At 37.3% G+C, this 23,007-nt stretch overlaps 1 protein-coding gene across 2 annotated transcripts in view; it reads right to left on the minus strand.

Moving 5' to 3' along the window:
• The window catches only part of RAB3C (RAB3C, member RAS oncogene family), a 284,838-nt gene extending 262,203 nt beyond the window's left edge, over nucleotides 1-22,635 (minus strand). The window contains exon 1 of one of the 2 annotated variants that reach the window (XM_037022334.2): nucleotides 22,315-22,635. In XM_037022334.2, coding sequence (XP_036878229.1) covers nucleotides 22,315-22,332 — 18 coding nt within the window. In that variant the 5' untranslated portion in view covers nucleotides 22,333-22,635. Of the gene's footprint in view, nucleotides 1-21,516; nucleotides 21,703-22,314 lie in introns of those variants that run through there. The other variant, XM_037022333.2, reaches the window with a different exon arrangement.
• Nucleotides 22,636-23,007: the final 372 nt, after the last annotated feature.

Consider the following 23,007-nt stretch of genomic DNA (forward strand, 5'->3'; position numbering starts at 1 on the left):
TCAGCCTGGCTGAGAAGGAATCCCAGGTCTGCTACTTGTGTAAACTTGGGCAAGGGTTTTGTTTTGGTTTGTTTTGTTTTTAACTATTCTAAATTGCAATTTCCTCATCTATAATATAGGAATAATAGTGAGATTAACAAAGTAAAATTGTTGGCACATGTTGTCTTTGATTAAGGCGCTATCATCATTTTTGTTACCTCTTGCTGCACTGAAATGATACACAAGTCATTCACTTTCTTCCCCAGATCCCATTGATGCTACTCTCTGAAATGGAAATGGTTGATTTTACAGAATATGCTTCCTCTCATTTCCTAAGTTGAGAGGACAAGACGTTTTTACACCTAACACTTCCATTCTGTAGAGTTTCATAATTATCAAAATAACACCTTACAATTACTCTCTCATTTCAAATATTATGACATAGAACAAAGAGCATTCATCAAAATACCTCTTGGGACAGAGGCTGAGATCCTAAGGGACCTGCATGTAGATGGAAGTGTTCTGTGATCTGGAGAGGCTACAGGGAGGGGAATGTGGCCAATGGCCACATGCCCTGTGATGTGACCTGACCCACAACTACTATAAGTATGTATGCGTGTGTGTATATATACATATATATATAGTTTATTATATTTCATATTAATTATATAAATATAAGTACATGGATATACTACATATAAAGTATATATAATTTATGGTATTTTATACTAATCATATAAATATTATTTTCATTAGAAAGTATTGTTATACATTTATATGATTATAATATAATAATATCTTAGATACATGGTAGTTATCTCCATCATTTCCCAAAACCCTTCTAGAATATTGGCAAAAGGTTTTTCATATTAAGTAAAATTCCATGTAGACAGAGAGACATAGAAAGGAGAGGTCAACAAAAGTTTTGGGTTTCGAAGTGAATAACTGGAGAAAGGGGAATCCTAGTTTGTTCAGGAAGTTTATAAGAACATTCACCCTGCAGTGCCTATTTGAAATAGTCTTGGGATTGGCAACACTAGGTGTCTTGATTATGGGTGTGGTTAGTGTGACCAGCTCTCTTGGTTTGCTCCGAACTGAGGGGTTCCATGAGACACAGCAGAACTTTCTGTGCTAAACCTAGCAAGCTGGGATGGGTGATCACCCTGGGTCTGGCTAGGACAAACAACAGGCGAAATAGTTGAAAGTCCAATCCCCACATCCTGTCATGACCCCACATAGCCAAGTAATTATCTTCCCCACAGGCAACTTTTTATAAACAAATTTCCAAATATAAAAATATCATCAAATATTCTTGACATTCACACATCCTATATGCAAATGTCAACTTATAAAAATGAAAGTGCCTCTCTCTTAGCAACAAAATGTAAAGAATCCTTTAAAACTTTTCTTATGGGTCTGAACAAAATACATACAAGCTTTCTCATCATTTTTTGCTAGCAAGAAATAACAGACATTGTTCTCTCAAATACCTGCTCTCTCTATTTGGATACGTTTTTATAACTAAATCTTCACAGCATACACTGCACCCAAGATTCCCAAATCTGGGGAACGCCACCTGAATTTTGCAGAATTAGAATATTCAAGGAGCCAGGAATCTGTAATTTTTAGAACTCCCCATGTGATACATTTGGTCAGTCAGATTTGGAATTCATGGGATTAATAAAAGTCCACATGGAAGCCAGGGCAGTTGTACATGTATGTGTAAGAAGGATATATGTAAGAGAGGCCAGGTAATCTGACACTGAGGCCAAAGTCCATGGGATGTGGAGATGGGATCCTAGTGCTCTCTACCAGATGCTATCCCCTGCTGTGGACCTCGTCACCATAATGTGACAGCAGATTTCAGCACCATAAAGTTGACTCTGCAGAGAGGGATCTATATGCTAGAAAGTTCTAGGCCTGCCCAAACTGAATTCTGAGAAATGTATTAATTATCTCTGCCCTGGTAAGAACCAGAACCTTCAGACAGTGATGTAACTCACTGTGAGCTCCCCGAAAGACTGTGAGGAGGTACCACCTAGTAAGAAGCAGTAATCCTATTCTCCGAGCATAGGCAGCTCTGCTCTGCTCAGCTCTGTGGGAGGCAGCCTTGACTTTCTCCATCGGTCATTTTTTAAAATAACACACAATTAGACTTTACCTCCCCTCACTCCATCAGAAGGCACCTGGCAGGCAGCACAGGAGACCAGTGTCCAAACTGAAACCACAAAATGAAGAATATCTCTTACAAGAATACCTCTTCCCAAGAAGAAAATAAAAAGTAAACATAATAGATACATCCAGCACAATGAGGTATAAGGAAAAACATCTCTTCAAAATACCTAATAAAACAATTTAAAAACCAGCCCAGGGGAAAAAAACAAAATTTTAATATTAATACATGTGTTTTCCAAGAAACTGTCATCATTACACATTTTTAAAAGATTAAACATTTAAAAATATTAAATATTATTTAAAAATATTTAAAACCTTGAAAAATGCCTTCAGGGATTTGCTATAAAGATTCCTTCCAAATCTTGACATTTCTCTTCTCTTATTCCACTCCTTGAAGTACAAGGGAAAACACCCTGCTGTTCATTCACTTGGGAGACAAATGGAATATCTGGACCAATTTTGAGGAACTTGGGGAGAGAGCAGGCTATGCAATTGCATTTTCAGATTGGGCGGGTCCACCAATCAGAATGATGCACAGAGCTGCTTTTCTGATTATAATCATCCCTGCTTTTCATTCCAAAGCTACTGCTACTATTACTTACTACCAAGAAGAAGTCCACCCATGCCCACTTACAAAAGAAGGTACATATTCCCAGGTGTACGTAGCTTCTGTTGTCCCTTTTCACCAGTCCTTTCATTCAGACAGCTATTCAATGAATCAAACATTCAAAAGAAAAACGGTTTTTTATTGCCAACATCATAGATGTGTGTCACATGAGAGTCATATTTTGCTTATAGGTACTTAATGTGTTCTTTCTTCAAGCTTTTTAAGGCTCACTCCTCAGGCTATTTGAACAGAAATGATTCATCAGTGCTAACTTGCACGTTTCTCTAGTTGATGAGACTCAGTCACACATCTGAGCCACCTGATGACTAGCACATAACACCCTGGATGAGCCAAAGTTACACTAAAGGCAGGCAGAATAAGGAGGACGCTCAATGCCTCACCTCCTAAAGATACATTACGATTCAGGTTCCCAGACCATAAAGAGCTGAGTGTGTGGGAGCAAAGTGACTCCAGCTCCAGGCTTTTCTCAGGAAGCCAAGTAGTCACAAGATGAGACACATCAGGCTTGCTACACAGAAATTCCTAACAGTAAGACCCAATCCAGTAAGCTGATCAGTGCATCAGGGAAGTATTGACGCTGTCTTTCTACCACTCACTAAGTTGACTGTGAAGACCTAGAACATTCACTCTAATGGTTTCATTATTTAGTGGAGAGAAAAATATTTCATGACACCAACAAAACTGACATAACATTTCAAACCAATCTGAAGCACACTGGTGTTGGGAAAGCCGTTTTGTTTCTGCAGAACTGAAGCTGCAGAATTAAGCTAATGAAGGAATATATTAGTTGGCAAAAGAAAATTGTTAAAATAATTTTGTTTGTACAATTTTGCACCTTGTTCAAAATGTTGAAAGTGTTGTGAAGCCCACAATTTTTTTTTGAAATACACAAAGAAAAAATACAGTGTCACAAAAACAATAGGTCACTAGAAATATAATTAAATGATAGAAATCAACATGTCAACATAATTTTTTCTTCAGAAATTTACAAGGAATAATCAAAGCACTAATATTATTATTTGCATTTATATATCACCTTTTTATAAGAAGCTCACTGTGTTTTTTTGGTTTCTGCACAGTACTATAAATAAATCCTATCAAACTCTTTTCAATACTCGAACAGCTCCCAAAAACTTATACCCATCTTCACTTGACAAGATAACATATTTCTACTGTAATAGAAGCTAACATTGAGCTTAAAAGGAAAAGTACAATAACTGAAATGAAGAGTTCTTTAATGGACTTAAAAAGAGGCTGCAGATGGCAGAAGAAAGAGTCAATGAACTTCAAGATAAATGAACAGAAATGGTACAATTTGACAAAGAGAAAGAAAAAATAAAGAAAACTGAGCAGAGCCTCAGCAATTGATGTGTAACAGCACCTGAAGTCTAACGTACATGTAACTGTAGTCTCAGAAGAAAAAAGAAGGGAATTAAGAGACGGAAAAATATTTGAAGATACATAGCTAAATATTTTTCATAGTTGGTGAAAACCATGAACTGACATCTCTTAGAAGCTCATTCAACCCCTAAGCTGACTAAATATAATGAAAACTACATCTAGGCACATCATAGTCAAACTGTTCAAATTCAAAGTTGAATAGGAATTCTTGAAAACAAGAAAAAGTGACATATTACATGCAAGGGCACATGAACAAAAACAAATCATCACAAGGAGGTCAGTAGACAGTGAGACAACATAAAGTACTGAAAGAAAAAATATCAACAAAAAATGTTATATGCAGCAAAGCTATCACTCAAAAATGAAGGCAAATAGAAAACACTATCAGATAAACAAAAAACAGAGAATTTGTTATCAGCAGATCTGTACTTCAGGAAATATTAAAGGAAATTGTTCAGGCTGAAGGAAAATGACACCAAATAGAGACTCAGATCTACAGGTACAGCATCAGAAATGGCAAATAGGTGGTAAGCAAACAAATATATATATTTTTTTCTTTTCTTCTGTTAATTAAGAAAATACATATGATTGTTGAAAGCTAAAATTTTATAACTGTACTGGAGGTTTACAACAAATACAGATGTAATAAACATGACAACAATTTCACAAAGGATGAGATAAATGAAATTATGTTATGAAATACAATAAAATATATATTTTATGTGAAGGTATACAATATTAAGTAGACTTTATAACAAGTTTAAAATGCATATTATAATCTGCACAAAACACTAAAAAAATGAAAAGATGCATAGTTAATAAACCAACAGAGGAATTAAAATGACATACTTAAAAATATTTAGTCAAGGTGGAGCCAAGATGGCAGCGTGAGTAGAGCAGCGGAAATCTCCTCCCAGAAACACATATATTTATGAAAATATAACAAAGACAACTCTTCCTAGAATAGAGACCAGAGGATACAGGACAACATCCAGACCACATCCACACCTGCGAGAACTCAGTACCTTGCAAAGGGGGTAAGATACAAGCCCCAGCCTGGTGGGACCCGAGTGCCCCTCCCCCCAGCTCCCGGCAGGAGGAGAGGAGACAGAGCAGGGAGGGAGAGGGAACCCAGGACTGCGGAACACCCAGCCCCAGCCATCCGCACCAGAGCTCAGACACAGTGCATGCGGGGGGTCCTGGATACTAGGGAAACAGGGCAGCAAGACCGGTGAGCAGGTCCCTGAGGCTGGTGCCCGAGGACAAAGAAAAGCGAGCAGTTTTTTTTTTTTTTGGCAAGTGCTCTTTGGAAGTCTTAAAGGGACAGGGACACCAAAACTGGAGGGAAGCATCCCAGGACACTTAGTCCAGCAGCAGGGAATCAGGGGATCTCTGGGCACTCTAACCCCCTGGGCAGCAGGGAGCACGGAGGCCCCTCATGGAGATAAATAGCCTCTCGACCACTCCCCCTCCAATGGGGCTTCACCATATTGGAGCAGCGGCCCGAGGTAAGCCACACCCACAGCATCAGCGGAGATAAACTCCATAGCAGCGGGGCAGGAATCAGAAGACCTGTCTGCACACAGCTGCCCAGCACAAGCCACCAGAAGTCGCTGTTCTCCCAGGAGAGAAAGGCCACAAACCAACAAGAAGGAAAGTTCTTCCAGCTGTCAGTCGTGCTAGCTCTGCAAACTATCTCTATTGCCATGAAAAGGCAAAATTACAGGCAGACAAAGATCACAGAGTCAACACCTGAGAAGGAGACAGACCTAACCAGTCTTCCTGAAAAGGAATTTAAAATAAAAATCATAAACATGCTGATGGAGATGCAGAGAAATATACAAGAGCTAAGGGATGAAGTCCGGAGGGAGATTACAGATGCCCAGAAAGAGATTACAGAAGAGAAACAAACTCTGGAAGGATTTATGAGCAGAATGGATAAGACGCAAGAGGCCATTGAAGGAATAGAAACCAGAGAACAGGAACTCATAGAAGCTGACATAGAGAGAGATAAAAGGATCTCCATGAATGAAACAATATTAAGAGAACTGTGTGACCAATCCAAAAGGAACAATATCCATATTATAGGAGTACCAGAAGAAGAAGAGAGAGGAAAAGGGATAGAAAGTGTCTCTGAAGAAATAATTGCTGAAAACTTTCCCAAAGTGGGGGAGGAAATAATCGAACAGACCACGGAAATACACAGAACTCCCAAAAGAAAGGACCCAAGGAGGACAACACCAAGACACATAATAATTAAAATGGCAAAGATCAAGGACAAGGAGTTTTAAAGGCAGCTAGAGAGAAAAAGGTCACCTATAAAGGAAAACCCATCAGGCTATCATCAGACTTCTCAACAGAAACCTTACAGACCAGAAGAGAATGGCATGATATACTTAATGCAATGAAACAGAAGGGCCTTAAACCAAGGATACTGTATACAGCACGATTATCATTTAAATATGATGAGGGATTAAACAATTCCCAGACAAGCAAAAGTTGAGGGAATTTGCCTCCCAGAAACCACCTCTACAGGGTATTTTAGAGGAACTGTTCTACATGGGAGCATTCCTAAAACTAAACAGATGTCACCAGAGAAAATAAAATCACAGCAAAGAAATCAGACCAACCAAATACTAACTAAAGGCAAAAAAATAAAATCAACTACCCACTATAAGCAGTTAAAGGAAACACGAAAGAGCACAGAATAAAACAACCAACATATAAAGAATGGAGGAGGAGGAATAAGAAGGGAGAGAAGAAAAGAATCTCCAGACAGTGTATATAACAGCTCAATAAGCAAGCTAAGTTAGGCAGTAATATATTAAAGAGGCTAACCTTGAACCTTTGGTAACCACGAATCTAAAGCCTGCAATGGCAATAAGTACATATCTCTCAATAGTCACCCTAAATGTAAATGGACTGAATGCACCAATCAAAAGACACAGAGTAATAGAATGGATAAAAAAGCAAGACCCATCTATATGCTGCTTACAAGAAACTCACCTCAAACCCGAAGACATGCACAGACTAAAAGTCAAGGGATGGAAAAACATATTTCAGGCACACAACAGTGAGAAGAAAGCAGGGGTTGCAGTACTAATATCAGAAAAAATAGACTTCAAAACAAAGAAAGTAACAAGAGACAAAGAAGGACACTACATAATGATAAAGGGCTCAGTCCAACAAGAGGATATAACCATTCTAAATATATAGGCACCCAACACAGGAGCACCAACATATGTGAAACAAATACTAACAGAACTAAAGAGGGAAATGGAATGCAATGCATTCATTTTAGGAGACTTCAACACGCCACTCACCCCAAAGGATAGATCCATTGGGCAGAAAATAAGTAAGGACATGGAGGCACTGAACAACACAGTAGAACAGATGGACCTAATAGACATCTATAGAACTCTACATCCAAAAGCAACAGGATATACATTCTTCTCAAGTGCACATGGAACATTCTCCAGAATAGACCACATACAAGCTAACAAAAAGAGCTTCAGTAAATTCCAAAATATTGAAATTCTACCAACCAACTTTTCAGACCATAAAGGTATAAAACTAGAAATAAATTCTACAAAGAAAACAAAAAGGCTCACAAACACATGGAGGCTTAACAACATGCTCCTAAATAATCAATGGACCAAAAAACAAATGAAAATAGAGATCAAGGAATATATGGAAACAAATGACAACAACAACACAAAGCCCCAACTTCTGTGGGACGCAGTGAAAGCAGTCTTAAGAGGAAAGTATATAGCGATCCAGGCACACTTGAAGAAGGAAGAACAATCCAAAATGAATAGTCAAACATCACAACTATCGACACTGGAAAAAGAAGAACAAATGAGGCCTAAAGTCAGCAGAAGGAGGGACATAATAAAGATCAGAGAAGAAATAAACAAAATTGAGAAGAATAAAACAATAGCAAAAATCAATGAAACCAAGAGCTGGTTCTTTGAGAAAATAAACAAAATAGATAAGCCTCTAGCCAGACTTATTAAGAAGAAAAGAGTCGACACAAATCAACAGAATCAGAAATGAGAAAGGAAAAATCATGACGGACCCCACAGAAATACAAAGAATTATTAGAGAGTACTATCAAAACCTATATGCTAACAAGCTGGGAAACCTAGGAGAAATGGACAACTTCCTAGAAAAATACAACCTTCCAAGACTGACCCAGAAAGAAACAGAAAATCTAAACAGACCAATTACCAGCAATGAAATTGAAGTGGTAATCAAAAAACTACCAAACAACAAAACCCCCGGGCTGGACGGATTTACCTTGGAATTTCATCACACACAGAGAAGACATAATACCCATTCTCCTTAAAGTTTTCCAAAAAATAGAAGAGGAGGGAATACTCCCAAACTCATTCTATGAAGCCAACATCACCCTAATACCAAAACCAGGGAAAGACCCCACCAAAAAAAGAAAATTACAGACCAATATCCCTGATGAATGTAGATGCAAAAATACTCAATAAAATAATAGCAAACAGAATTCAAAAATATATCGAAAGGATCATACACCATGACCACGTGGGATTCATCCCAGGGGTGCAAGGATGGTACAACATTCGAAAATCCATCAACATCATCCACCACATCAACAAAAAGAAAGACAAAAACCACATGACCATCTCCATAGATGCTGAAAAAGCATTTGACAAAATTCAACATCCATTCATGAAAAAAAACTCTCAGCAAAATGGGTATAGAGGGCAAGTACCTCAACATAATAAAGGCCATTTATGATAAACCCACAGCCAACATTATACTGAACAGTGAGAAGCTGAAAGCTTTTCCTCTGAGATCGGGAACAAAACAGGGATGCCCACTCTCCCTACTGTTATTTAACATAACACTGGAGGTCCTAGCCATGGCAATCAGACGAAACAAAGAAATACAAGGAATCCAGATTGGTAAAGAAGAAGTTAAACTGTCACTATTTGCAGATGACATGATATTGTACATAAAAAACCCTAAAGACTCCACTCCAAAACTACTAGAACTGATATCAGAATACCGCAAAGTTGCAGGATACAAAATTAACACACAGAAATCTGTGGCTTTACTATACACTAATAATGAACCACTAGAAAGAGAAATCAGGAAAACAACTCCATTCACAATTGCATCAAAAAGAATAAAATACCTAGGAATAAACCTAACCAAAGAAGTGAAAGACCTATACCCTGAAAACCACAAGTCACTCTTAAGAGAAATTAAAGGGGACACTAACACATGGAAACTCATCCCATGCTCATGGCTACGAAGAATTAATATCGTCAAAATGGCCATCCTGCCCAAAGCAATATACAGATTTGATGCAATCCCTATCAAATTACCAGCAACATTCTTCAATGAACTGGAACAAATAGTTCAAAAATTCATATGGAAACACCAAAGACCCTGAATAGCCAAAGCAATCCTGAGAAAGAAGAATAAAGTAGGGGGGATCTCACTCCCCAACTTCAAGCTCTACTACAAAGCCATAGTAATCAAGACAATTTGGTACTGGCACAAGAACAGAGCCACAGAACAGTGGAACAGATTAGAGACTCCAGACATTAACCCAAACATATATGGTCAATTAATATTTGATAAAGGAGCCATGGACATACAATAGCGAAATGACAGTCGCTTCAGCAGATGGTGCTGGCAAAACTGGACAGCTACATGTAGGAGAATGAAACTGGACCATTGTCTAACCCCATAAACAAAAGTAAATTCAAAATGGATCGAAGACCTGAATGTAAGTCACAAAACCATAAAACTCTTAGAAAAAAACATAGGCAAAAACCTCTTAGACATTAACATGAGTGACCTCTTCTTGAACATATCTCCCCGGGCAAGGAAAACAACAGCAAAAATGAACAAGTGGGACTATATTAAGCTGAAAAACTTCTGTACAGCAAAAGACACCATCAATAGAACAAAAAGGTACCCTACAGTATGGGAGACTATATTTGTAAATGACAGATCCGATAAAGGCTTGACGTCCAAAATATATAAAGAGCTCACCCACCTCAACAAACAAAAAACAAATAATCCAATTAAAAAATGGGCAGAGGAACTGAACAGACAGTTCTCCAAAAAAGAAATAGAGATGGCCAACAGACATGAAAAGATGCTCCACATCGCTAATTATCAGAGAAATGCAAATTAAAACCACAATGAGGTATCACCTCACACCAGTAAGGATGGCTACCATCTAAAAGACAAACAACAACAAATGTTGGCGAGGTTGCAGAGAAAGGGGAACCCTCCTACACTATTGGTGGGAATGTAAATTAGCTCAACCATTGTGGAAAGCAGTATGGAGGTTCCTCAAAATACTCAAAATAGACTTACCATTTGACCCAGGAATTCCACTCCTAGGAATTTACCCTAAGAATGCAGCAATCAAGTTTGTAAAAGACAGATGCACCCCTATGTTTATCGCAGCACTATTTACAATAGCCAAGAATTGGAAGCAATCTAAGTGTCCATCAGTAGATGAATGGATAAAGATGTGGTACATATGCACAGTGGAATATTACTCAGCCATAAGAAGAGGGCAAATCCTACCATTTGCAACAACATGGATGGAGCTAGACGGTATTATGCTCAGTGAAATAAGCCAAGCGGAGAAAGACAAATACCAAATGATTTTACTCATCTGTGGAGTATAAGAACAAAGGAAAAACTGAAGGAACAAACAGCAGCAGAATCACAGAACCCAAGAATGGACTAACAGGTACCAAAGGGAAAGGGACTGGGAAGGATGGGTGGGTAGGGAAGGATAAGGGAGGGGGAAGAAAAAAGGGGGTGTTATGATTAGCATGCATAATAGGGGGTTGGGAGAAAGGGGAGGGCTGTACAACACAGAGAAGACAAGTAGTGATTATACAACATTTTGCTATGCTGATGGGCAGTGACTGTAAGGGGGTTTGTGAGGGGGACCTAGTATAGGGGAGAGCCTAGTAAACATAATGTTCTTCATGTAATTGTAGATTAATGATAACAAAAAAAAAAGAAAGAAAGAAAAGGGGGATTACTCCCTGATAGGATAAAACTAACTGCAAATCACTGATTAATGCATGCTTTAAATATCCTTAATTTTGATCATTTAAAGGGTGTCAGATGACCAGCTATGGAAGTACATTTTTCTGATAATATTCCTTTCTCTTAAAAAAAAAAAAAGCAGTTCCTGTGTGGTGATCTCCAATAAGTTCTTCACAATGGTATAAAGGGCATATCAAAGTGTGGGCAAAGGGTTTGTTTGTGTTTATACAGAGGATCAAAGCCTAATTTGGCTACCCAGAAAACGAATTAAGATACGATATGAAGAAGAACTTCCAGTATCAACATCCTCTGGAAGAGTCATTCCAGAAGATGGTCATCAAAAAACTTCAACAAAGATCCAGGTGCTGTTGCAGTTGTAGCTGCATTCATCCCACTGGTTCCTGGACTTGCCATTGGAATGAAGGAGATATCTAAGCTGGCCTGTGCATACAGTAAAACAACAAATTTGACTGGATCTATACTGTCGGAACTCAACCAAGAATTAGGAGAAGTGCAAGTTGCAGCACTCCAAAATCTTGCGACTATACACTATCTACTGTTAAAAGAACATATGGGATGTGAACAGTTTCCAGGAATGTGTTGTTTTAATTTGTCTGATTTTCCTCAAAATACTCAAATTCAGTTAGACAATATCCATCATATCATTGATAAGTTTTTACAAATGCCTAGGTTGCCCTACTGGTTTTCTTGGTTTCACTGGATATGGCTTGTAATTGTAGGTCAGCTTTGGTTATGTAGCTGTATTCCTATTATGTTAATGTGTACATGCAATTTAATTAGTAATTTAAAACCTATACATGCTTATGTTACACTACAAGAAGATATGTCAAAGAAATAATCAATCTTCCCATGTTTTTTTCATCTGCTACTTCTATAGCTTCTCTTCTTCCTTCATAATTACAACTCCTAAGTAGAATTCGTGCCTCATATTGAAATTACCGAGTATCATAATTCTTCCAAGTGGTAAAGATACCTCAAGACAAATGCTGGGCATAGAAGCCACAGGGCATAAATCTGCAAAAAAGTAAAAAGCTAACCTTTTCAAACAATATGGCTTCTCTCTCACTTACCAACTTTACATATCCCTGTACGGCCCCGGAAGATGACCGGTTAGCCAGAAATGGGTAAGATTCCTCAAGGGAGGAACAACCTAAGACAGGCACAGTCGCAGGGGAGCCATCAAGTGAGAAATTGGGGATCAACAGAGATGAGGCTTAGAACCTCACCCCCCCTGTTTTGAGAGATGTCTTGTTGCCCTTGTCTAGCTTGGATTAATACTTAGTCCATAGGCACACACCTGATCATCTGATCATCTACATTTGCCCTCTTACAGCACTAAACGATGTTTTCTACCTTTATCTTGCATCTACCTACCACTTCAGCATTTTATTAAAAATAATAATAATAATAATAATAAGGGAGAAATGTGGGATTCACATATAAATCAAGTATAAAAATCAAACGAATAATCATAATTGACCTAATTGTTTATAGTTCATGATGCAGGATCAAAACCGAAAGTTTCTGTGATGACTGCCCTTGCACTGTTCACCATGTAAGAACTTATTCACTATGTTAAGAACTTGTTCACCATGTAAAAACTTGTTCATTATGCTTCAGAAGATTGGGGACTGTTGAGAATTAGGCTTGGGGTTGATTAATATTGTGCATTGACTCCCCTATACAGAATTTTATTGTTGTTAACAACCATATGAGCAATAAATATGAGAGATGCCCTCTCAAAAAAAAATATTTAGTCAAAAAAAAGATAAGAAAGAGGAAACAAAGGAACAAAACACCAGGTTGGATAAATAAAAAAGAAATAGCAAAAAAAAAGTTTAAATCCAACCATACTGCAAAACTGCAACATATAAAAATGGATAAAAATTTCAATTAAGAGCCAAAGATTTTTCAGACTGGCTACAAATGCAAGCCTACCTATAATCTGACCATAAGATTCAGACTTTAACTATAAGGACACATTTAAGTTGAAAGTAAAAATTTGAATATATATATATATATATATATATATATATATATATATATATATATATATATATATATTTACTTATTTATTTATGTTGGTATGCACATATACCATGCACACATTATTAAGAAAGCAAGAGTGTCTGTATTAATATCAGACAAAACAGACTTTAAGACAAGGAGTATTTCCAAAAATAAAGAGCGACATTTCTTGATAATAAAATGGGAAATTTCTCAGGAAAACACAATTATAAATGCATGTAAATCTAATAAGAGAAATTCAAAATATATGATGCAAAAACTGAAAGAACTAAAAGGAGAAATAAATACATTGATAATCATAGGTATAGATTTTAAAACCTTTTTCTCAGGAACTGATAGAACAACTAGACCAAAAATCAATAAGGATATAGATGGTAGCAATAGCATACAACACAATGACCTAACTGATTTTTACAAACCACTACAACTCACGTTTGCAGCATGCAGTGAGCACAGTATGTGTGGAATGTTCATGAAGTTAGACCATATGCTAACCTAAAAACAAGTCTGAAAATGTTCAGATAATCGAAATCTTAAGTAATATCTTCTCTGGTAGCATTAGAGTTAGACATCAATACCAGTAAAGTATCTAGAAAATACCCAGGTATTTGAAAATTAAACAATGGACTTCTAAAACCATGGGTTTAAGGAAAACATCACAAGGAAAGAAACATATAGTTTGTAATAAAATATAATGCAAATAGTACACTCAGAAATGTGTGAGAGTCAGCTGAAGTAGTACTTGGAGATTTATCATTTTAAATGCTTCTGTTCATTAGAAAAACAATTATTTAAACTCCGTAAACTTAATTTCTACTTCAGGAAGCTTGATAAGGAAACAGTTATTTTTTTAAACTCAAATCAATAAAATATATAATAAACAATGGAAAAGTTTACAAAGGCAAAAGTTAGTGCTTTGAAGACAGAAATAATATTGATAAACATCTAGTCAGACTGGCAATAGAGTTAAAGAACTCAAATGATCAATAATACAAATGAAAGATGGGATATCCTTACAGGTCCTAGAGAACTTAAAGGATAATAAATAGTTTGAATAACTTTATGCCAATAAAACTGAAAACTTAGGTAAACAAAATTTACCAAAATTGGCCCAAGATGAAATAGAAAATTTTATATATGCATAATTAGCTTTCTATTGTTGCCATAATGGATGTTTAAGACAATACCCAATTATTATTTGGGTCTGAGGTCTGGACACAGTATGACTCAGCTGGGCCATCTGCTCACTCTGCTCAGGTCTTACAAGTCCAAAATCAGTGTGTTAGCTGGGCTGCGTTCCTACCTGGAGGTTCCGGGGAGAATTCCACTTCCAAGCTCACTCAGGTTTGTTGGCAGAATCCAATTGCTTGTGGCTGTAATGACTGAGGTCCCTATTTTTGGACATATAGCTTTCATCTTTATGCCAACAATCCTCATGCTTTAAATATTTGACTGCTCCTTCTACCACACCTCTCTGACTCTGCCAGAGAAAGGTCTCAGCTTTTAAGAGCTCATGAAATTAGGTTGGACCCAACTGATAATCCAGGTTAATCTCCCTATGTTAAAGTCCATAACATTAATTACATCTATAAAATTGCTTTTGTTAAGTATCACAATTTATTCACAGGTTCCAGCAATTAGGCCACAGATATCTTTATGGAGCCTATTCTCCCTACCACAATATACTAAAGGGAGATAGATAAACTGAATCCAGCAATACATAGAAAGGATAACATATTATGACTAGCTGGGATTTACCTAAGGAATGCCAGATTAACTCAAAAATCAGTCAATATAGTCCATCAGAATAAAGAGTAACCAAATAATCATCCAATACATGCAGAAAACGTATTTGACAAAATTCATTACCCATTTATGTTAAAAAAAATACTCTCAGAAAACTAGTAATCAAAAGTTTCCTTCAATATGATAAGGATATTATATCAAAAACAAAAACAACAAAACAACTATCGCTAACCTTATATTTAATGGTGGAAGATGGAAAGCTTTCCCCCTAAGATTGGGAACAAGGGCTCATAAGTTCTACTCAATAGTGTACTGGATGCCCTATCCTGTGGAATGAGATATTAAAATAAAAGGGAGGTTGTTGGAATGGAAGAAGTAAATGGTCCTTATTTTCAAATGTTATTGTTTATGTAGAAATTCTTAAGGAATCTAAAAAAACTTCTTGAAATAGTAAGTAAATGTAGCAAGGTCACAGCACAGAGTAAAGACACAGAGATTAAAGTAAGTGTAGAAGCGAGGATGCGGAAAAAGGGGAACCCTCCTACACTGCTGGTGGGAATGTAAGCTAGTTCAACCACTGTGGAAAGCAATATGGAGGTTCCTCAAAAAACTAAAAATAGAAATACCATTTGATGTGGGAATCCCACTCCTTGGAATTTACCCAAAGAATACAACTTCTCAGATTCAAAAAGACATATGCACCCCTATGTTTATTGCAGCGCTTTTTACAATAGCCAAGATATGGAAGCAATCTAAGTGTCCATCAGTAGATGAATGGATAAAGAAGATGTGGTACATATACACAAAGGAATCCTATTCAGCCATAAGAAAGAAACAAATCTTACTATTTGCAACAACATGGATGGAGCTGGAGGACACTATGCTCAGTGAAATAAGTCAGGCGAAGAAAGACAAATGCCAAATGATTTCCCTTGTTTGTGGAGTGTAACAACGAAGCAAAACTGAAGGAACAAAATAGCAGCAGACTCAGAGACTCCAAGAATGAATTAGTGGTTACCAAAGGGAAGGGGTGTGGGAGGGTGGGTGGGAAGGGAGGGAGAAAGGGATTGAGGGGTATTATGTTTAGTATACATGGTGTGGGGGATCACGGGGAAAACAGTATAGCACAGAGAAGGCAAATAGTGAATCTGTAGCATCTTACTACACTGATGGACAGTGACTGCACTGGGGTATGGGTGGGGACTTGATAATATGGGTAAATGTAGTAACCACATTGTTTTTTCATGTGAAACCTTCATAAGAGTGTATATCAATAATGCCTTACTAAAAATTTCAAGAATAAAATAAAATGAAGTGTAGAGTGCAGATATAGACCCCACCTATAATGAATGACCAGATTTCATTAAAAAAAAAAACATTAAACGCACTATTAACAGTATGAGTAGTCAAGCTACAGACTGCAGAAAAAAATAGATATGTAGCTGAAAAAACACAAGTTTCAAAATTATATAAATATTTCTTGCAACTAAACAATAAAAAGACAATCCCTGATAACAGACAAAAGGCTAACAAGTCACTTCACAAAGGAAGAAATACAAATAACCAGTAAACAGATGAAAACATGCCAAACATCCTTCATCATCAGAAAAATGCAAATTCAAATCACAATACCACAAACCACAAAACATCCATTAAAGTGATCAAAACTAAAAAGAGCACTGACACCAGATGTTGTTGAGGATGTGGAGTCACTGGAATGCTTAAAACATTCTGATGAGAATGTAAAATGGTATCACCATTATGGCTAAAGATTTGACTGTTTCTTATAAAATTAAACATACACTAGCCCTTTATCCCAGCAATTCTACTCCTAGGTTTTTACCAAGAGAAATGAAAACATATTATTATAAAAAGACAATATGATAATGTTTATAACCTTAGTCATAATAGTTCCAAACTGGAAATTATCTCAAAGTCCACCAACAGGAGCATAGATTTTAAACGATGATATGGTTCAGTCTTTAAATGGAAAGAAATAAAAAATGTTACCAATACATGCAACAATAGAGATGAATCCCATACACATTACCCTAAGCAAAGTAAGCCAGGCTCAAGAATACATACATATGCTCTACTGTATGTTCATATTACATGTTTTACAGAACTACATTAAGTTCTAGAATAAATAACCTGATTTATGGTGAAAAAGTCAAGATATTATTGTATTGGTGGCTTAACTGGAAAAAAATATAAATGAAGGAACTTTTGGGATTGATTGGAAGTGTTCTATATCTTCATAGTGGTGTGTTGCACAGGTATATCCACATAACAAAATTAATCAAATCATTCATTTAAGATTTGTGCATTTCAATGTATATAAATATCTAAAAAACTATAAACAAATGAAAATGCTAAAATCTATACAATTCTAAATAAACCTAAAAGATTTAATTATCAAAGGTACACTTGGTAAGAAGCTGTGACCTACTAAGATGGTTCTTCTACAATCTCTGAAACAAATTCACAAGTGAAAAAAAGGGAAAATGGCTGGATAACCCTTAACCTACACAGCATTTTTTCAAATGGCACAACTGCTTATACTTAGCAAGTTGAGTGTTCTTGGTGTAAGAACAGTCCCAGAGAAGCCCATTCCTTAGCATAAAAAAAAAAATTTCCTTCTTGGAATATGACGGCAAGGAAAAGAAAATCCAGTTCCAGTATAAGCTTAGAATGGCAGGGGGAAATTGTAGTTATACCATGTAACAAATCCACAACTTCTTGAACTGAAAAAGTGGATATGAAAAACCATTCTTATACCACAGAACTTTATTTTTACTATAAGTTAATTCCCCTCTCTATTCTCTGCTTTACTATATAAAAGAAATATAGAGACTTCAGAAATTTGGTCAAACAGAACAGAAAAGGAGTTTTTGTTTCTCCAATGTCAACTAGGGGTTTTCTCTGTTTCTGTAATGGATAAGGACTAAATTTCCACTTCCTATAAAGACAAAGGGATCATCACTAAGATTGGCCATGGCCAGGAATTCAACAATGAAATGCAAAATGCCATGTAGTTTCCATAGCCAAGTGAAGCAAGAATATTAATACTAGTCCTGTGTAAGTTGTTTTTGTATACAACATGGCTATATTTAATATCTATTATGGTTTTCACTTAAACTTCATCTTCAGCCTACATTTATATTCTTTCTTCAATCCTGCTCATTTTTAGCCAAACAACCTAATTTTGGCATACTGCTCCATCCTTTGAGCAGATGTTTTCTCTTGGTTTCCTAAATTGTGAAAAAGACTCTGCATTATGAAATGACCTAGAAAGTTTGTGTATAACAAAAATGAAGACTAAGCATTTAGTCAGAAACAACAGATTCCACTTTGGTCTTGCAGGAGAGTAAGTAAACCTACAGAAGTTCAAATCCACAAGACAGAAAGCAAGCTATCTTTAAAACATTGGCCTCTCTCAACTATTTGGCTAAGTTTATACAAGTTAATTTTACAAACAGAAGATTGGGACAATTTTCCTTTCTTCTGAGCCAAATGAATGAATCAAATTATATCAATAGTGCCCTCATTCTTTATATCAACCTTTTTAGTCTTCTTGGGAAACCCAAAATAATAGAGTAAAGAACATGAACTTTCTAAGTAGAAATCTGGCAGAATTTTGACTCTATTATATTGGGGAAATTATTTAATCTTAATAAGCTCCAGTTATCTTGCCTATAATTAGGTAATAGTGATATCTAGGATGGTATTATGTTTCATACACACACACAAGCATAATGTTATCTGAATGCAAGGAACAGTACTTGGTATAGACAAAGCACTACATAAACTGGAATTTGTTCAATCTGGCTCGTGAATAAAATGACAATATGTTCATCAGAGTCTTGCCCTCAGGTCATGAGCACCATTATTCCCCAGTTGCATTTGGCCCTCAGGATTTATGAACACACTGAATGAGAAAACACAAAATGACTATTTTCTACATTTAAATTCTAACTCATCATTTGGAATACTTACCAAATGCTATTCCTGGTTATTTAGTTACAAAGGAAATGCAGACATCAAAGACTATCATTGCATATTATTTAGTCACTGTAAAAAACAATTATAATCCCTCATTTTGCATCAATTCACAGTTATTCTCCAGAAAAAATACATATATCAAAGAAAACTACCTTGAACCAAGCTATTTATATAGGCACATCAAATGCTTTTTAAAAGACATTATATATTGAAAAGGCTTATTTGACTTAAGAAAATATAATAAATTTGGAAATCAGCAATCAAAGAACTCATTTTTGTTTCACATTAACAAATCAAGTATTTTAAAATGGGGGAAAGAATCTCTTAGAATAATTAAACTACAGAATGTGGTTTTGCTTATGACTCATTTTCCAGAAACCTAAGTAAAAAATTGGTGGGGAGGTGGGTAGGGCGTATATTTAAAATGATGATATGGTTCAATCGTTAAATGGAAAGAAATAAAAAATGTTAATGATTTATCTTGTTGCATTTTTATATATCAGAGTCGCCTGGAATGTGATCCTGAAGTATGGGTGCTGAGGCATAACTTGCCACTTAAAAAAATAAAATAAGTATGTTGATATTTTTCTTCTTCTTACCATTGCATAAGTTTGAAAATCTGATATAGTGGATGGAAGATCACCATAACAATTTACTTGTTAAAGTGAATCAATGAATGTGCTTTAATTAAGTACACAACAGAAAATAGTCTTTTATTTCTTTAAATATACATGTTATTCATAATAGAATTCACGATATTCATTAAAATTTTTAAATTTCAAAAATCTAGTCCAATGAAGAAAATACACCACAAATATGAAAATAACTCCACTCACAAGCAAACTAATTTTGTTATGTATTTTTACATTAGCTCTTCATTAAAGTTCTGAAAAAAATGGAATTATTGTGCCTACTACATAGTTGCTATGAAATAATTGAAAATATTTTCTAAGGCATCAATTTCCTATAGTTCTGTAATATTTTAATGACCCTTCTCAACATTCCAAGCAACTCTTATAAAAAAATAAATATGAAGATGAAGTGCATTTAATTTTTCAGACAATCTATTTTGTCTTCAGATTAATTTATTTTGACAGAAAGACTTCAGTGCATATATGGGTTGACTTTAAATATAACAATCTACTTTTAAAGACTATTGTCAATGTTTACTTATAATCAAATATGATTAATTTACCAGTTGGCTCCTGGCAGTACCTCCAGTAATGGAAAATTATCATAAGCTAATATATCTTGATTGCAACAGCCTGCACCTTTATTGTCTGTTCAGATTCTTTTCACATCAGGTCAACAATGAAAAGCTGTCACAAACAGAAGTATTAGAAGATACACAATGGGGCCACTGCTTTCTGGAACAAATGAAATTTTCAATAACTCACAGGTAATTTGAGGGCTTCGATTATAAAATCTTTCAACAAACAATTAAATTCTACAAATTTCTTGTCATTTAACGGTCTGGTCAGTGTACACCTTAATGTGTATAAACCATAAAATAAATGTTTGAAGTCTTTGATTCATGAGGAAAACGGTTGGAAAACGTTTAAGCAAGAATAAACATCATATATTTATACTGTTGGATTCGGCAGCAGAGGCGGTTCTCAATAGGGTCAACACGTTCCAAATGGTGGGTTCCCGTCTCCTCTCAACCCATTCGTAAAGTGTCTTCGTTACGCAAAGGGATCACTCTGCTTGGTTAAAGACAACAGGCTGATGTTTAGCGTTAAATTGTTGTACATACAAACGAGAAAGCATCAGTCATCTTTACTTAAACAGAAAGCTTAAGCAAGATACTTAGGCAGAGGCACCTTGTAGTTGAAGGAAGCTAAGCTAAGAATGTGACTGAAATGTCCAATCAGAACGTACCATAAATGGGCACAACGTTCAGGAAAGCTCAGAGAGGGTTCTCCAAAACCCATGGGTAAACCAGTTGTGTGGACAGCAATACAGGGCTAGCATAACTCAGGGATGGGTTAAGCCCCAAGGTGTTTACTATTTCCCCCTGACTACTAGGTCCCCAACTGAAGAAAGGGGACTTTAGAGACCCTAACACTGGCTTTTCTTTTATCAACGCACTCTTTCCAAGCGGAATTTGCTCCATCCGACTCCGAAGAGAGCGGACAACCGCGATAAGAAACCAGAAAAGCCACGAGGATCAATACCAACACAAGGCTGAATCTTCCTCTTGACTTTTGTTTGCTCGGGTTTACATTTTAGACAGACACTCTCACCCTCCTTGAGGATCCAGGTAAGATAATGAATACCCCCATCTCTCATCAAGAGAGCCCCACGGAGGGTAGAGGAACCGAACTCAGTCTGCAGGACCGAGTCAGAGCCTCATCTCCGTGTGTGGCCGCCTAGATCTTCCCTTAGGTCCGGCACAGTTTGTGCTTGGAGCGAGGGAGAAAGCATTTTTCTCAATTCCTCCCGAGGCCACATTTTCTGTATAGACCCACCTGCATGGGAGCTTCGTGTCTCATTGTTCTCAAAATGTCCTTTCTTTCTGGCTACGACGGCGCTGGCCCGAGCGCCCGGTCAAGCGTGCACAGCCGGCGCGCTCCACGCTCCACGCTCCACACTCTGCACTCTTGGGGTTCGCTAACCGGCTCCAACATCAGCACCGGAGCTGTCCCCTCCTGGCGCCGCACGCGCGTAATCGCCGGGAGCCCCGTGCGCTCCTGGGAGTTGTAGTTTTGTCCTGCGGAGCTTTTCCACAAACCCGTGAGCGGTGAACTACAGATCCCGGAGAGGCAGCATTTTAAACACGCTGCCTTCTCCAATAGGACTCGGCCGCGGAGCCTCCCTTCTCCTTTGGAATACCTCCTAGTTTATTACCGCTCTCAGCCTTCCAGCCCATTTCTTTGCAAGGTACAGGCGAAAGCGACCCCAGCTCACCTCAGCTGGAGACTTTTCTTCTCTACTTAACGCATTCCGAAGCTAGATTGTGATTACCTAGTTAGGAAACGCACCATCTTGCGCTTATTCACCCAACAAACGAAACCTGCGCTGCGTTCTGGGACTGTCCCGCCCTACACCTCTCCATCTCAATCTGGAAACTTTTTACAATTCCATAGGCAGAGTGGGGTGGTTTTACAATCTCATTCAACAAACGCGGGGAGAAGGATCATGAATAGCACACATAAAGTGGTTTACTCGTACAATTTCATTAAGAAGGCGCTCGCGCATACACACACCAAAGTCCCGTCAAAGCGAGATTTCGCGCAAAGCCTACATAGGATCTCCCTTCAGCTTACCTTCCCGTACAGCTCCATTGCAACTCGAGGTTCCGAAATTCTCAATAATCTCTCCGGCTACAAATGAGGTCAGGGTCTTACGCAGGAAGCGAAGCTAAATGCACAACACAATGGAAGGGTTTGGGGTGGCGGCTGGCGGAGGGAGAACCGTTGGTTGGGGGAGCGGACAGCTGATGTAGATAGATGGCTTCTTTCCTCCGGAGGGGAAGCGTGGAGTCCTTAAGTAGCAGCTGCAGAGAAACGGCTGAGTCTCTTAGGAAGTGCCAGGGTCACGGTCGCGCTGGGCAGCTCCTCCCCAGACCCTCCCCCAGGCACCTTTCACCGTCATTAGAGAACACACACTGTCGCTGCTGGCCGCGGACTGAAAATTTGATAGAGCATTGGGGTTATTTACCCAAAGCAAGGCACATGAAATGAACGCATTCATCACCAGAACCCAGAAGCACCAACACAGAATGAGATAGGAGACCTCTATTAAGTTATCCTGTCCTCTCGTTAACAGAGAATCATTTCTTACACGACAATCATACTACTCCCAGACTTGTTCAAAAATGGTTTTGAAATCTGCGAATTGTACTTTTATTACACGTGTCTTTTCCCTTCGGTTGGTTAATATAAGTGACCTATCTAGGGACACTCGTCTCCCCTTCAAAATTCATCAGTCTGGTAATGATTCTTGCCTTTCGCATGAGG

Source organism: Manis javanica, chromosome 1 (assembly GCF_040802235.1).
Source record: "Manis javanica isolate MJ-LG chromosome 1, MJ_LKY, whole genome shotgun sequence".
In the NCBI taxonomy this organism is placed as follows: Eukaryota; Metazoa; Chordata; class Mammalia; order Pholidota; family Manidae; genus Manis; species Manis javanica.